Genomic DNA, 12,647 nt, shown 5'->3' on the forward strand with positions numbered 1-12,647 from the left:
AGGCTTGGGAGCATCATGATGTGGTGGAAGGGAACCTTGCTTTTGCAAAAATATAAATGAAAGCGTATGATACAACATAAACTCAAAAGAACATAGTTAGGGTTAGGGTGACTCAAAGACGATGAACTCAATGGAATCTGAATGAATGACTGAATAATGAATATACAATGCTCATGCAGCAAACAAACTGTGTAGGAATGAAAGTTGGATCCTAAACTCTTGTGTCTTGAGGATTGAGGCAGAGGAGCTGAACGGGAGAGTGTATTGTATTCCTAATGGATCCCGAAATGTAGCAAAGGCAGCCTCCGAGAGTCGAACACTAGCAAATGTACCATTAGTGTCGGCGGATAGGTAGGGAGAGAAAACTGCAAACACGGCAATCCACTGAGTGATTTAGTAGTATGCAAATCTAACAGAGTGACTTATGCTATTAGGAGATTTGGTTTTGAGGATTATGCAACTCACCATTGTACATATATGGTGAAGATAATTGAGGATAGTCATTTAAGGAGGCTATTATATTCATAAGGATGTAGCAATGGATGAGAAAATGACTGCAATGGGGCCATTAAGACTTGGAATCTAGTAATTTTTTCCTTAACCCAAATTTTCATGTTGAAAATGAAAGAAATAAGCAATTCAATTGTGTACAAACTTGAGCTATTGGTGTAGCAGACTAACTGCAGCAAAAACGCAGGTATGATGACATGGCAGGCTGATGGTAGTAAAAACACAGGTATGATGTGGCAGTCTGTACAGCAGCCAGAGATCACAAACGTAGTAGTTCAGCAGTTCGCCAAGTGTAGATGATGTGGTTGATTAAGAAACACAGTAGAAATTGATGTAGATTGTGTGATCAAGGTTGTAAGCATACACCTGATGGATGAAGACAGCAGTGGGTAGCTTTGGTAGAGATGTCCTCTGTGAACGGGTTGTGGGCAGTGAAGCTAGAGGGCATGAAACCTACAAAAACGAGATTAAGATTGAATGGAATTGGGACCCTGTACCACGCAAACTCTCTCGAATTGTGCACCATTTAAGGTTTTCATTAATTAAGCATTTCGGGGGCCGTTTAAGTGGCTAATTCAGCATGTAATGCTTATGTTAGCTCAATAGATCCATGCCATAACCTCTAGTTTGGTGTTTCCAACGGGACTAATGTCAATAGATACTCAGAAACGTGTTGAGAGCCCTCCATCACAATCCCATGCGGGATCTTTAGGATAATAGGAGAGCTACCAACTCTTTGTACAGAGAATCTACATAGCATCTACCTTCACGTTTACTAATTTTTGAAAACTATGAACGGTAGTGGAATCATGGACTGATCAATTCAAACAGTAATGGAGCAGGCAATGTTTCCAATTATGGTAATGGAATGAAGGTAAGTATTGAATATGTCTATAGTGCACAACAGATTGTTGAGTTGGTATTTTGATTTGCATTTATTGGTAAGAGTTGTACGCATATGGTTCCCATTGAAATTACAAGTCTGCTCTGACAGCTGAAAATTGTGTTGATGTAACTGGCAACCTATCCTGCTTAGGGACATTATATTTTCTACTGAAGTTGCTTGAATGTTACCCTGATGTAGACTTGTTTGGCATACATATATACAGAATCACGGCTTTGAAAGAGATTTTAGCTCGCAAAGAAGAAAACATATTGTTCAGATATTGGCTGAAGTGCTTTCTGTGACAATTTGTTTGTGCAGATCAATTCATGTGTCATTTTGTTCTCCTGTTTGTGTGCATCTGAACAGGTAGTGGTGGTTTCACGTTGGTTTGGTGGTATTCTTCTTGGGCCAGATAGATTTAAGCATATTAACAACTGTGCCCGGTCTCTTTTGAACTCTTGTGGATACATAAAAGGATCAGGTCAACCAGGTCCTCACAAAGACAAACACAAGGTGCACTCAAAAGGAGCCTTACAAAAAGGTATGCATAATTAGGACTACTTTTATTCATTGTTTTGCAGGGACTATTTTGTCAAGTCTGTGAATGGTCTTTTTGCAGGCAGGAAACAATAGATGGTAGAGCTGATTGTCAGCACTTTATCATGATGTAAATGGTTTTCACTCCTACATAAAGGGAAGGTGGAAGTACCCACCTAACAATTTTGGTGTAGCACAAGAAAAAATGAAATTGGTTTGTTCTGTTTATGTTGAATTGTAAAACTAAGTTGAAAGAACCAAATGCCTGAAGTATGTGAAGTAGAATAAAGGCCTATTATGGTTTTTAGTTTCAGATTTGGGTGAGATGCTTAGGTATGTGAAGAGTAGATATTATCTTTTATTTACTATTGAATGAATATACCTTTCTCTTATTGTACTTGCTTCTTCTACCTTGCATGACTTTTTTGCGATCTTTTCCCCCTGCATGTCGCTCTATTTATAATTCTCTTTGTCGCTAAGGGAAGTTCCAAACCTCTAAAGGGCTTCTGGAACCTCCAAAAACCTTCATGGGACTTCATGGTAACACCTGTCATGAGGCACAAAAAAGGCATAGCGGAATGACACACAAGATATATCAATAAGGAATCTTTGTATTCATGATATCAAGAGATACAACATTGAGGCACATCTCAAGACTACACCTGCCTGATGCCGCACGTATGAAGGTTCACCATTGAGTATAGGGAAGCACACATAGAGTGGAAATCAAGCTGAGCTTAGAGTCACAACTACTCTCGATATAGGTGTTTCTGGCTCTTAGTGTTATAAGATTCGAGATACATGCTTGATCTTCTTATATGCTTAAAAGATATATGGTGAATATTATGCTGGCACAGAGAGAGAACATATAAGAGAAAAGAAAGATGTAGAGAGAAAGAGAGAGAGATAGAGAGATTGACAACACACCAGGGGCTGCAAGGTGGGCCAGTCTCCCCTCCTTGTGGAGTTATATTATTGACAAGGAGCAAGCTCCTCCGTTACGCATAAACCGGTTCTTAACTTGTAGATCTTGGGAACAATATCACAGTTCCTTGCACCATATATAACCGGCTAATACTTGCATAACTTGGAAGTTGATACCTTTTGATCCTTCTTGAGTCTCTCCTTCTTTTCTACACAATGTGTAGGGATATTCTCTTGGAGCTTGATTTCAGCAGAGCTTCCGCAACCCTTGCACCTTCTCTCCTACACAATATGTGTAGGGATCTCCTCTCAGAGCTTGATTTCAGCAAAGCTTCCGCAGTACTTTGTGAGATTCGAACTGCCTTATTTTCTCCTCTTGCATGTACGTAAAGTGATGCTTCCTTTATCTCCTCCACACCCAAGGAGAGCCTCCTCTTTTATAGGCTCCAAGAGCTTCTCTTCGTGGAGAGAGACTTGAGTGCCAAGATTGGAAAGGTTGATCTTCATGTAGGATGTGGCTGTTTCAGAATCTACTCTGTAGTACAAATTTTGAAATATCTCTTTGTGCGTTGCTCAGATGGAAAAACGTCCAACACGAAAGTTGTAGATCTTGTTGTTTTTGATAACCTACTCAGGCTGTTTTGAGAGATCAGCTTTCTATCGCGAGATATTTTAAAAATGAATTTACCATGTCTTTTTAAAGAAAAAGTGGCTTTTTAAACTCTATTCTTAACTTATGGTCCATGCAATATCTTGAACCATAGATAATGAGAGTTCATTAGATTGCCTTGGGTCTCAACCTTAAGATTGACTTTCACACAAAAGCTTGTGTCATTTTAGATCTTAGAAAGGAAAAATCACTTTTTTTTTGACTTCCTAAGGATCACATCTCTTGTCTTTCTTAGTACGAGAATCACCTCTCTCGTTTTTTCTTAGTGAAAAAAATACTTCTCTTCTTAATTCATGTAGAGAGAAAAAACCTTAAAACTTGACTTGTAAGGGAGAGGATGATCCCAAATGAATACAATGCTCATCACATACAAGTAAACGTTTCTAGGCGTCCGCGGATATACACCTAAATACATATACACAATGCTAATGCACTTCCTCTTTTTAGAACTTAATCCATTTTCATTTATGTGTAACTCCTTGGTTCTTGTGTACACCCTTACACTTGCTAGAAACTTCTTTCCCCCTTCATAACTTGTACTACTTGTACTAGATATCCCCGTCACAGTGCTCCGATCACCCCATTAAGTGATGCACTAAGAATATTGGTATCTAAATGGTCTCATGGCCATGCTAGATCATCATCAACACTTAAAGAAAAGTGAGTTATTAATTTATTAACATAAATTTATTAAATAGAGAATGCGTAATAAGCAATCAATTTAGTGACATCCCTCTGGCTTCTAAACAGTTGGCCTCAACTGTAGAGGGGATACATAGTCCTTAAAAGGATCTGGAAAGTCTTGTAGTTCTCTCTCAATCATAAACTAAGCATCCAATGGGGGATAATTATTAAACTTAACCAGATACTTACGTAATACCTTACCTGAGCTGAGAGTATTGTCTTGATGGTGTAAAATTCTTTCAACCACAAGGAATTCTTCTGTTTCTTCTATGTCAGGTAATTCTTCCTTGATTGGTTTCATTGGAAGTTCTTCAATATAGGGATGTAGCAAACTTATATGGAAAGCATTATGAATGTTTCAATGACTTGGTAGATCCAAATAAAAAATCACATCGTTTATCTTATCTGTGATCTTGAAAGGGTCATAATAGCGATTAGAAAGCTTAACTAATTTATCCTTTTGACCTTTCAACTTATTCAAAAGCGAGCCTTCTTAAACTTAAGAAGAACATACTGTCCCAACTTGAGATCTAACTTACAACGATGGTTATCAGCTTTGCATTTATGCTTCTCTTGTGTCCTTTGGATAATAGCTTTTACTTGAGTGAAAGGTATATCAATGTCTCTAACAAACTCATATGTTGCAAAGATCTTACCCTCATAAGAAGAATGGATGGTAAATGAGGCTCACCATAGATGATCTAAATGGGTGCCTTACCAATACTAGAGTGCACCGTGTTATTGTATGCAAACTCTACTAAAGGCAAATACTTTTCCCATTCTCTTTGATTATCAGAGGCATAGGATTTCAAAAGGTCCAGAATAGTAGAATTAGCTCTTTCACTCTGCTCATCCGTTTGAGGATGATAAGAGGATGAAAATTTTAACTGAGTCTCGAGTTTCTCGAAGAGAGCCTGCCAAAAGAGGTTGGTCATGCGAGGATCTCGATCACTTATAATGGACTTAGGCATGCCATGATACTTCACAATATGAGCAATGAATAGCTTAGCCGTATGATCGGCTTTGATTGTCTTTCGCACATGTATAAAGTGAGCTTACTTATTACTGAATCTATCAATGATTGTCTAGATTGCATTTTTCCTTGCATTTGTGTGAGGGAGCTCCATGATAAAGTACATGGCTATACTTTCCCAAGGCTCATTGGGAATAGGTAATGGCTTCAGTAGACCAGGTGGTTTATGTTTGTCATACTTTACTTTTTGGCATGTCTTGCACTCGCGGATATATATTTCAATGTCAGCTCTAAGAGTGGGCCAAAAGAAATATATTTCCAATGCTTGAGTAGTGGGTAGAATACCCCTATGTCCAGCATATGGAGATGCATGTGCTTCATCCATTACCTTGTGTCGCAATGGTAATGCTACACAAATTGCTTGATGATGATATAAATAATCATCTCGAATCGAGTATGGTGTAATTGATTGACCTGAGTTCAGCTGATCCCATATGGTTGAGAAGTTGGAATCAGTTGCATACATTTTGGGTAAATCCATTAACTTGTTATGGTAAATAGTTATGATTGCATTCACTCGAGGTCGTGGTGATAGAGCATCTGTTACCACATTCCTAGTTCTAGATGTGTGAAGGATTTGGAAGTGAAATATAGATAAGAAATTTGCCCAACGCATCTGTTTCTCTGAGTGCTTCCGAGTGAGGAAGTATCTTAGACTTTTGTGATCTGTTTTAACAACAAAATCTACACGAAGTAAATAGTGTTTTCATGCTTGAAGAGCATGTACCACTGCTATAATCTCTTTCTCATATATTGGAGCATGTAACTCATGGTCCTTAAGGCGTCGGCTCTCAAAGGTTAAGCACAACTCCCATGTAATCCCCAAAAGCATTGTAGTGAACTTCAAAAGGTTTTTGAAGATCTGGAAATATGAGAATTGGTTCTTGAACCACAAGAAACTTAATTCTTTCAAAGGCTTGTAGTTGCCTTGATCCCCAGCGAAAAGGCATTCGCTTCTTAGTAAGGTCATGCAGAGGAGATACATCATACACAAAACCTCGTATGAACCTTTTGTAGTATGAACATAGGCCCAAGAAACTTCTAACTTCATGTACTGAATTAGATGTAGGCTATTCAACAATGGCTCAAATCTTCTCAGTATCCATTCTCACCAAATTGTGAGAAACAATATGGCCCAAGTAATGAATTTTCGAAAGAAAAAATTCACTCTTCTTAGCATTGACCTGTAGTCTATGCTCGCAAAGCTCTTGAAAAACAATAAATAGATGTTTTCTATGCTCTTCTTTAGACCGTGAAAATATTAGAATGTCACCAAAGAAGACACCTTGAACTTTGAGTGAGGTCTGAAAATTCTCTCCATCATTTGATTGAATGTGGCGGGTGCATTAGTCAAACCAAATGGCATGACTAAAAACTCGTATAGTCCAAACATTGTTTGTACGAAAAGTTGTCTTATGAACATCTTTAGGTGCTATTCGTATCTGGTGATAGCTGGTCTTGAGATCAATGCGACTAAAGATACTAGCCCCTTGCAGTTTATCCAATATATCATCTATCCTTGTTGGGATAGGAAAACGATTCTTCATTGTGATTTTGTTTAAAGATCTATAGTCTATGCATATACGAAAAGAACTGTCTTTCTTTTAAACAAGTAAAGATTGGAGAGCAGTATGGAGAAGAACGAGGTTGAAGTAACCCTTTTTCCAATAGTTCATTTACTTGTTTTAGGATGTCCTCTTGCTAACTTGCACTTACTCGGTAAGGCGGTTGGTTAGGGGGTGAACTACTTGGGATGAGATCAATTGTGTGATCTTCCAGGCACTTAGGAGGTTACTCTTCTAGGAGTGAATCACCAAAATAATCTTTATATTGTTTAACAAAATCATGTCTAGCTTGATTGATTAAAGAGGGGTTCGTTTAAAGGCAAGATTTAGAAGCATTAGTTGGTATTGTGTGTTCATTAGAGGCATCAAGTGCCCTTGAATCATTAGGTTCTTTTGACTCTCTCACCAAATCATGTACGCAGAAATAACTTTATTTATTTCTTTAGAAATGCTAACATGACTAACCATTGGCACATGCCAATCTCCAACATCAACAATGCATACTATGTTTCGACCCTTGAATTGAAATGCAAGGGTCTTCTTAACAATGCATACTATGTTCTGACCCTTGAATTGAAATGCAAGGGTCTTCTTAACAAAATTGGAAAGAGGTCTAATCAAAACTCGTCGATTGTTGAGTGTCCCCCACCCTTTAAGAGTTTTCTTGTCATTTGAATGAGTGTTAGCTTGCACATTCGGAATAGAATTTGAGGATGGCGGAGAAGGATCTTTAACCGCATTTGCTTCCTTCCTTTTGTGAGGAGAATCAGGCTTCCTCTTTGTATGTTTGTATCTCAGAGGGTGAGAGATATTTGTGCTTCTTTTTGTTACCCTCTAGCTTTGAATATTGGTCATGGGTAAAGGTAGGTCTTCTTCGATTAGTCCTGCCTCTTGGTTGATCATAGAGCTGCTCTTGTCTAGCTCTATAAGAACTCATCTCCAACTTTTGACATGTACCAGGTGTATGCAAACTTGCAGCTATGATGGTAGACTCCATTATGCGAGATAAGGTTTCATGTGGATACATCTTCATGGTTCTGTGTAAATGAGGGAGTAGGCTAGCTTCAATCTTCTTTTTTTTCTCTTCATTGTTGATCTTCATGAAAGGAGTAACCTTGAGAAGAGTAGACCAAAACTTGTCCACATAACTACTGACCTTCTCATGCTCTTTTTGGCCTAGCCAATCCCACTCCTTGACATCATTCTCAAAATCACGAGGTGAGAACTAAGCATAAAACTTCTTTTTGAACTTTTTCCAAGTCGTAGGTTTCCTTCCCTCCAAAATGAGAGTCAACCACCAATTGCTAGCGATGTCTTTCAAGTGCATGCCTACTTGCATGAGCTTGGACTTTTTCGAGAAATTACTATCAGAAAAAGCAACTTCAAATTGCTTGACAAAGGCTAACGCCTAAGCAGGATCTCTCTTACCAGAGTAAGAGTCAAACTTTATGTCCTTGTCCCAAGTCTTAAAAGTCTTAGTCTTCTTAAGCTTGCTTCTCTTATGGTCCCTCTTTGTCTGTTTGCGGATTGCATGATACTTAGAACCAAGAGAGTTTGAACTAGAAGATGAGGAGGAGGAGGAACTTGAGGAATCAGCGGAGTAGCTGGTTGTTGAGGGAGTTGTCTTCCTTATCCACCTCACTCGAGGTGAGGTATTTTTACTCTTTTTGACCCGAAAGTCCTTCCTTCTAGGAAGCTTCTTAGTAATTGGATGCTTTGCACCTTCACCATCAATTAATATAGTAGTGTTTCCTTTAGTATCACCATCTTTTGGAGGATTCGGTCGTTCATAAGTAGCTTCTTCCCTTGCTTTTAAGTTGTCAATCGATTGACATACTTCGGGAATCTCCAATAATCTAAGATACTTTGTCAATTGAGCGAGTAATTGCTCACTTGTAGGCTCTTCATCAATTGCCATCTTTACCTTTTTCTTGCAAGGATCGCCTTTACTTTGAGAAAAGCAAAGAGACCTACTCTGATAACATTGTTATAAGATTCGAGATACACGCTCGACCTTCTTATATACTTAAAAGATATATGGTAAATATTATGTTGGCATAGAGAGAGAATAAATGAAAGAAAATAAAGATGTAGAGAGAGAGAGAGAGAGAGAGAGAGAGAGAGAGAGAGAGAGAGAGAGAGAGAGAGAGAGAGAGAGAGAGAACACACTAGGGACAGGAAGATGGGCTGGTCCCCCCCCCCCTTGTGGCGTTATATCATTGACAAGGAGCAAGCTCCCCATTACACATAAACCAGTTCTTAACTTGTAGATCTTGGGAACAAGATCACGGTTCCTTGCATGGTATACAACCGGCTAACACTTGCACAACTTGGAAGTTGGCATCTTTTGATTCTTCTTGAGTCTCTCCTTCTCTTCTACACAATATGTGTAGGAATCTCCTTTTGGAGCTTGATTTCAACAGAGCTGTCGCAATACTTGCACCTTCTCTCTCCCAGACAATATGTGTAGGGATCTCCTCTTGGAACTTGATTTCAGTAGAGCTTTCATAGCACTTGCAACTTCTCCCTACATAATATGTGTAGGGGTCTCCTCTTGGAACTTGATTTCACCAGAGCTTCCGTAGCACTTTGTAAGACTCAAACCGCCTTCTCTTCTTCTCTGGCATGCATGCAAAGTGATGCTTCCTTAACCTCCTCCACACCCAAGGGGAGCCTTCCCTTTTATAGGCTCTAAGAGCTTCTCTTCTTGGAGAGAGACTTGAGTGCCAAGATGGGAAAGGTCGATCTTCATGCAAGATGTGACTGTTTCAGGACCTATTGTGCAATACAGATTTTGAAATATCTCTTTGTGCGTTGCTCGAATAGAAAGACATCCAACACGAAAGTTGTTTTCGCCATTTCAAATAACCTTGGCGGGCCGTTTTGCGAGATCAGCTTTTTATCGCAAGATATTTTAAAAATGGATTCACTGCGTCTTTTTTAAGAAAAGTAGCTTTTAAACTCTATTCTTAACTTATGGTCCATGCAACCACCTTGAGTCATAGATAAGAAGAGTTCATTAGATTGCCTTGGACCTCAATCTTAAGATTGACTTCTACACAAAAGCTTATGTCATTTTAGGTCTTAGAAAGCAGAAAATCATTTCTCTCCTCACTTCCAGAGGATAACGTCTCTTGTCTTTCTTAATGAGAGAATTGTCTCTCTCGTTTTTTCTTAGTGAAAGGATTACTTCTCTTCTTAATTCATGAAGAGAGAAAAGACCTTAAACCTTGACTTGTAAGGGAGAGCATGACCCTAAAAGCGTGACCCCAAATGAATGCAATGCTCATTACACACAAGTAAACGTTCCCAGGCGTCCCCTGGATGCACACACAAATACATATACACAATGCTAATGCACTTCCTCTTCTTAGAACTCAATTTATCTTCATTTATGTATAACTCCTGGGTTCTTGTGTACACTCTTATACTTGGCAAACACTTCCTTCCTCCTTCATAACTTGTATTGCATGTACCAAATATCCCTATCATAGTGCTTTGAGTGCCCCTTTAAGTGATACACTAGGAATATTGGTCTCTAAATGGTCTCATGGCCATGCTAGATCATCATCAACACTTAAAGAAAAGTGAGTAATTAGTTTATTGATATAAATTTACTAAATAGAGAATGCGTAACAGGCAATCAATTCACTGACACCTACACCATGGTATAGCTATAAAGCCCATACCCTTACACTCACCCTCGCTTAATGATTTTATGTCCTCAATAATTAGTGGTGGTTTTTTGACTCATTCCGAGGTCTTAACACAGCTTATCCTATCAAGCTGGTCAGTATCTGTCGGTTTAGGACTGACTCCTTAGTGGGGTCTTAATGCAGCCTTTTCTATCAAGCTGGTCAATATCTGCCACACTACGACTTGGGGGTCTTAACACAGCTTATCCTATCAAGCTAAGAAGGGTCTACCCTAAGGAGGGTCTACCCATTTAGAATTAGTTCTTTTATTGTTTTTTGCATTCCAGTCCACTCTTGACTCAATTACATTTGAGGAGTGGAGGCTTCATAGTCCTACTTGAGGTGGCTTGGTGCTTATGGCTTTGCATGCCAAGCTTTGTAGGCACAATCCCAAGTTGTCGCGCTATTAGGATCAAGGGGTGGTGGCGCGGTTGTTGCCATGTTGTGCCATGCCTTACGGGAGGCAGTCCATTGAGTTGCTCCTTGTGTCGAGCCTCCCTTTCTTCATACCATTGCCTTGGGCGTTGGGGACTTGGGTCTCTTGGATTGCTTGCCAAGACGCTTCGCCCTCATTGCCAAGTCAAGTAGTTGGGTTGCTTTCTTTGGCCTCTTTGCCTGATCTTTCTTGCTTGCTTTGTACTTAGACAAGCTTGTTGGTTCAGCTTGCCTTCTCGCACGGAAGGTGCGGTCTTTGTGCATGGCATCTCTTTGGCACTTCTTAGCCTCATTTAGAGTTGACGTTCTTGGTGGGGAATCGACAAAGTCGTCACATGTAGCTCAGATTTTTGGTTTGGGGAAGTAGAGATATCCTTGAAGTTCTTGGGGTGATGCCCATCTGTGTGGTGCTTGGTGTGTCACGGATCCATAGGATCAGGATGACAACTCCTTGCACTGTTTGTGGCTTGAATGCTGAGATCTCAATCTTTGTTAGCATTGAGTATGGTCCTGTGGAAAAGCAGAGTTTGCAACTAGAAGAATGTGCACAAGGGAGATGAGAGCTCAAAGTATAAGAACAAAATCTTGCTTACCAAGTTACTTAGAGTACAACTTGGGTACACTCTCTCGCCTATGATAGTGACCCATAGGCTGTTTATATAGCCTTTGCCAAGCTAGGGTTAGGGTTTTCCCTGCCCCTTAAGGTCATTCACATCCATCTACCCTCATAAACCCTTGCTTAGGGTGAATTTCCATGCCTATATTCTAACAGCCTTCCTTAATGCCAGGGTGGCATTGCATCGCAAGACATGCTAAAGTCCCTCCCCCCCTCTTCAATCAAATGGGATGCCTTTATAAATCAGGCTCCAAGGATATTCATAGGTAGAGGATGTTACAAGACTGAAAAGAGTCAGTCATCTGTGGATTGGGAGGCAAAGTTGGCCTCCAATTCCTTAGGTACTTCTAGAACACTAGGACACTTATTGGTGATATGCCCGGTCTTTTTGCATTTATTGCACTTCATTTTGTCAGGATATTTCTTCCAGCAATTTCTTCCAATATGCTCTTTTTGGTAATAGAAGGAGCACTTAGTAGAAGCGGTATGGACTAACCCTTGCTCACAGGAAGTGAATGCCGAAGTTCCTTTTGTATGGTTTCTTTTCTCTTCATCCTGGCAAGACTGGATGGTACTTGCCAAGGTTGAGTTTGGAATATTAGTTAGGGTAGTCACAAGAGTTGGAAAAACCTTCTTCACAGACTTTAGAAGGATGGCAATGGCATCTTTATTATAAATAGGTGCTTGAACGGAGGCAAGCTGTGCCATAAGCCCCTTCATATGTGAAATAAACTTGCTTAGGTCTTCTCCCTGTTTGTATTCCAAGTTGAAAAACTCAATCTTTAGAAAGATCTTTGAGTTCATTCTTATAGTATTGTAGAGGTTTTCAAGTTCATCCTAGTTCTCCTTGGCAGTGGAGAGTTGGTCAATATGATGAATTAAAGATTCATCTAAATGAAGCATGATGATGGCTTGAGCTCTTTCGTCATCTTTTACATCAAGGAGATTGGATGCATCAATAACTTTGGATTCTTTTATGAAGGGCCAGTAGCCTCTTTCCATCATTTTGTATTTACCAAGACTTGCCAAAGGTGGAAATCTTTTTCATTGAACTTGCGAATTTGAGGCCTTACAACTACATAGGCCATGGCC

General features: G+C 39.6%; 1 protein-coding gene across 2 annotated transcripts in view; it reads left to right on the forward strand.

Annotated features, from left to right (window-relative positions):
* Positions 1 to 12,647, forward strand: part of LOC148014499 (uncharacterized) — a 144,706-nt gene that overhangs the window by 99,600 nt on the left and 32,459 nt on the right. The window contains exons 9-10 of one of the 2 annotated variants that reach the window (XM_087666269.1): positions 1,763 to 1,937; positions 2,016 to 2,260. In XM_087666269.1, coding sequence (XP_087522395.1) covers positions 1,763 to 1,937; positions 2,016 to 2,029 — 189 coding nt within the window. In that variant the 3' untranslated portion in view covers positions 2,030 to 2,260. Of the gene's footprint in view, positions 1 to 1,762; positions 1,938 to 2,015; positions 2,261 to 12,647 lie in introns of those variants that run through there. The other variant, XM_087666270.1, reaches the window with a different exon arrangement.

The sequence above is a fragment of the Lygodium microphyllum genome, chromosome 25 (genome assembly GCF_053477565.2).
Source record: "Lygodium microphyllum isolate KBCC chromosome 25, Lygodium_microphyllum_v1.1.10, whole genome shotgun sequence".
NCBI lineage: Eukaryota > Viridiplantae > Streptophyta > Polypodiopsida > Schizaeales > Lygodiaceae > Lygodium > Lygodium microphyllum.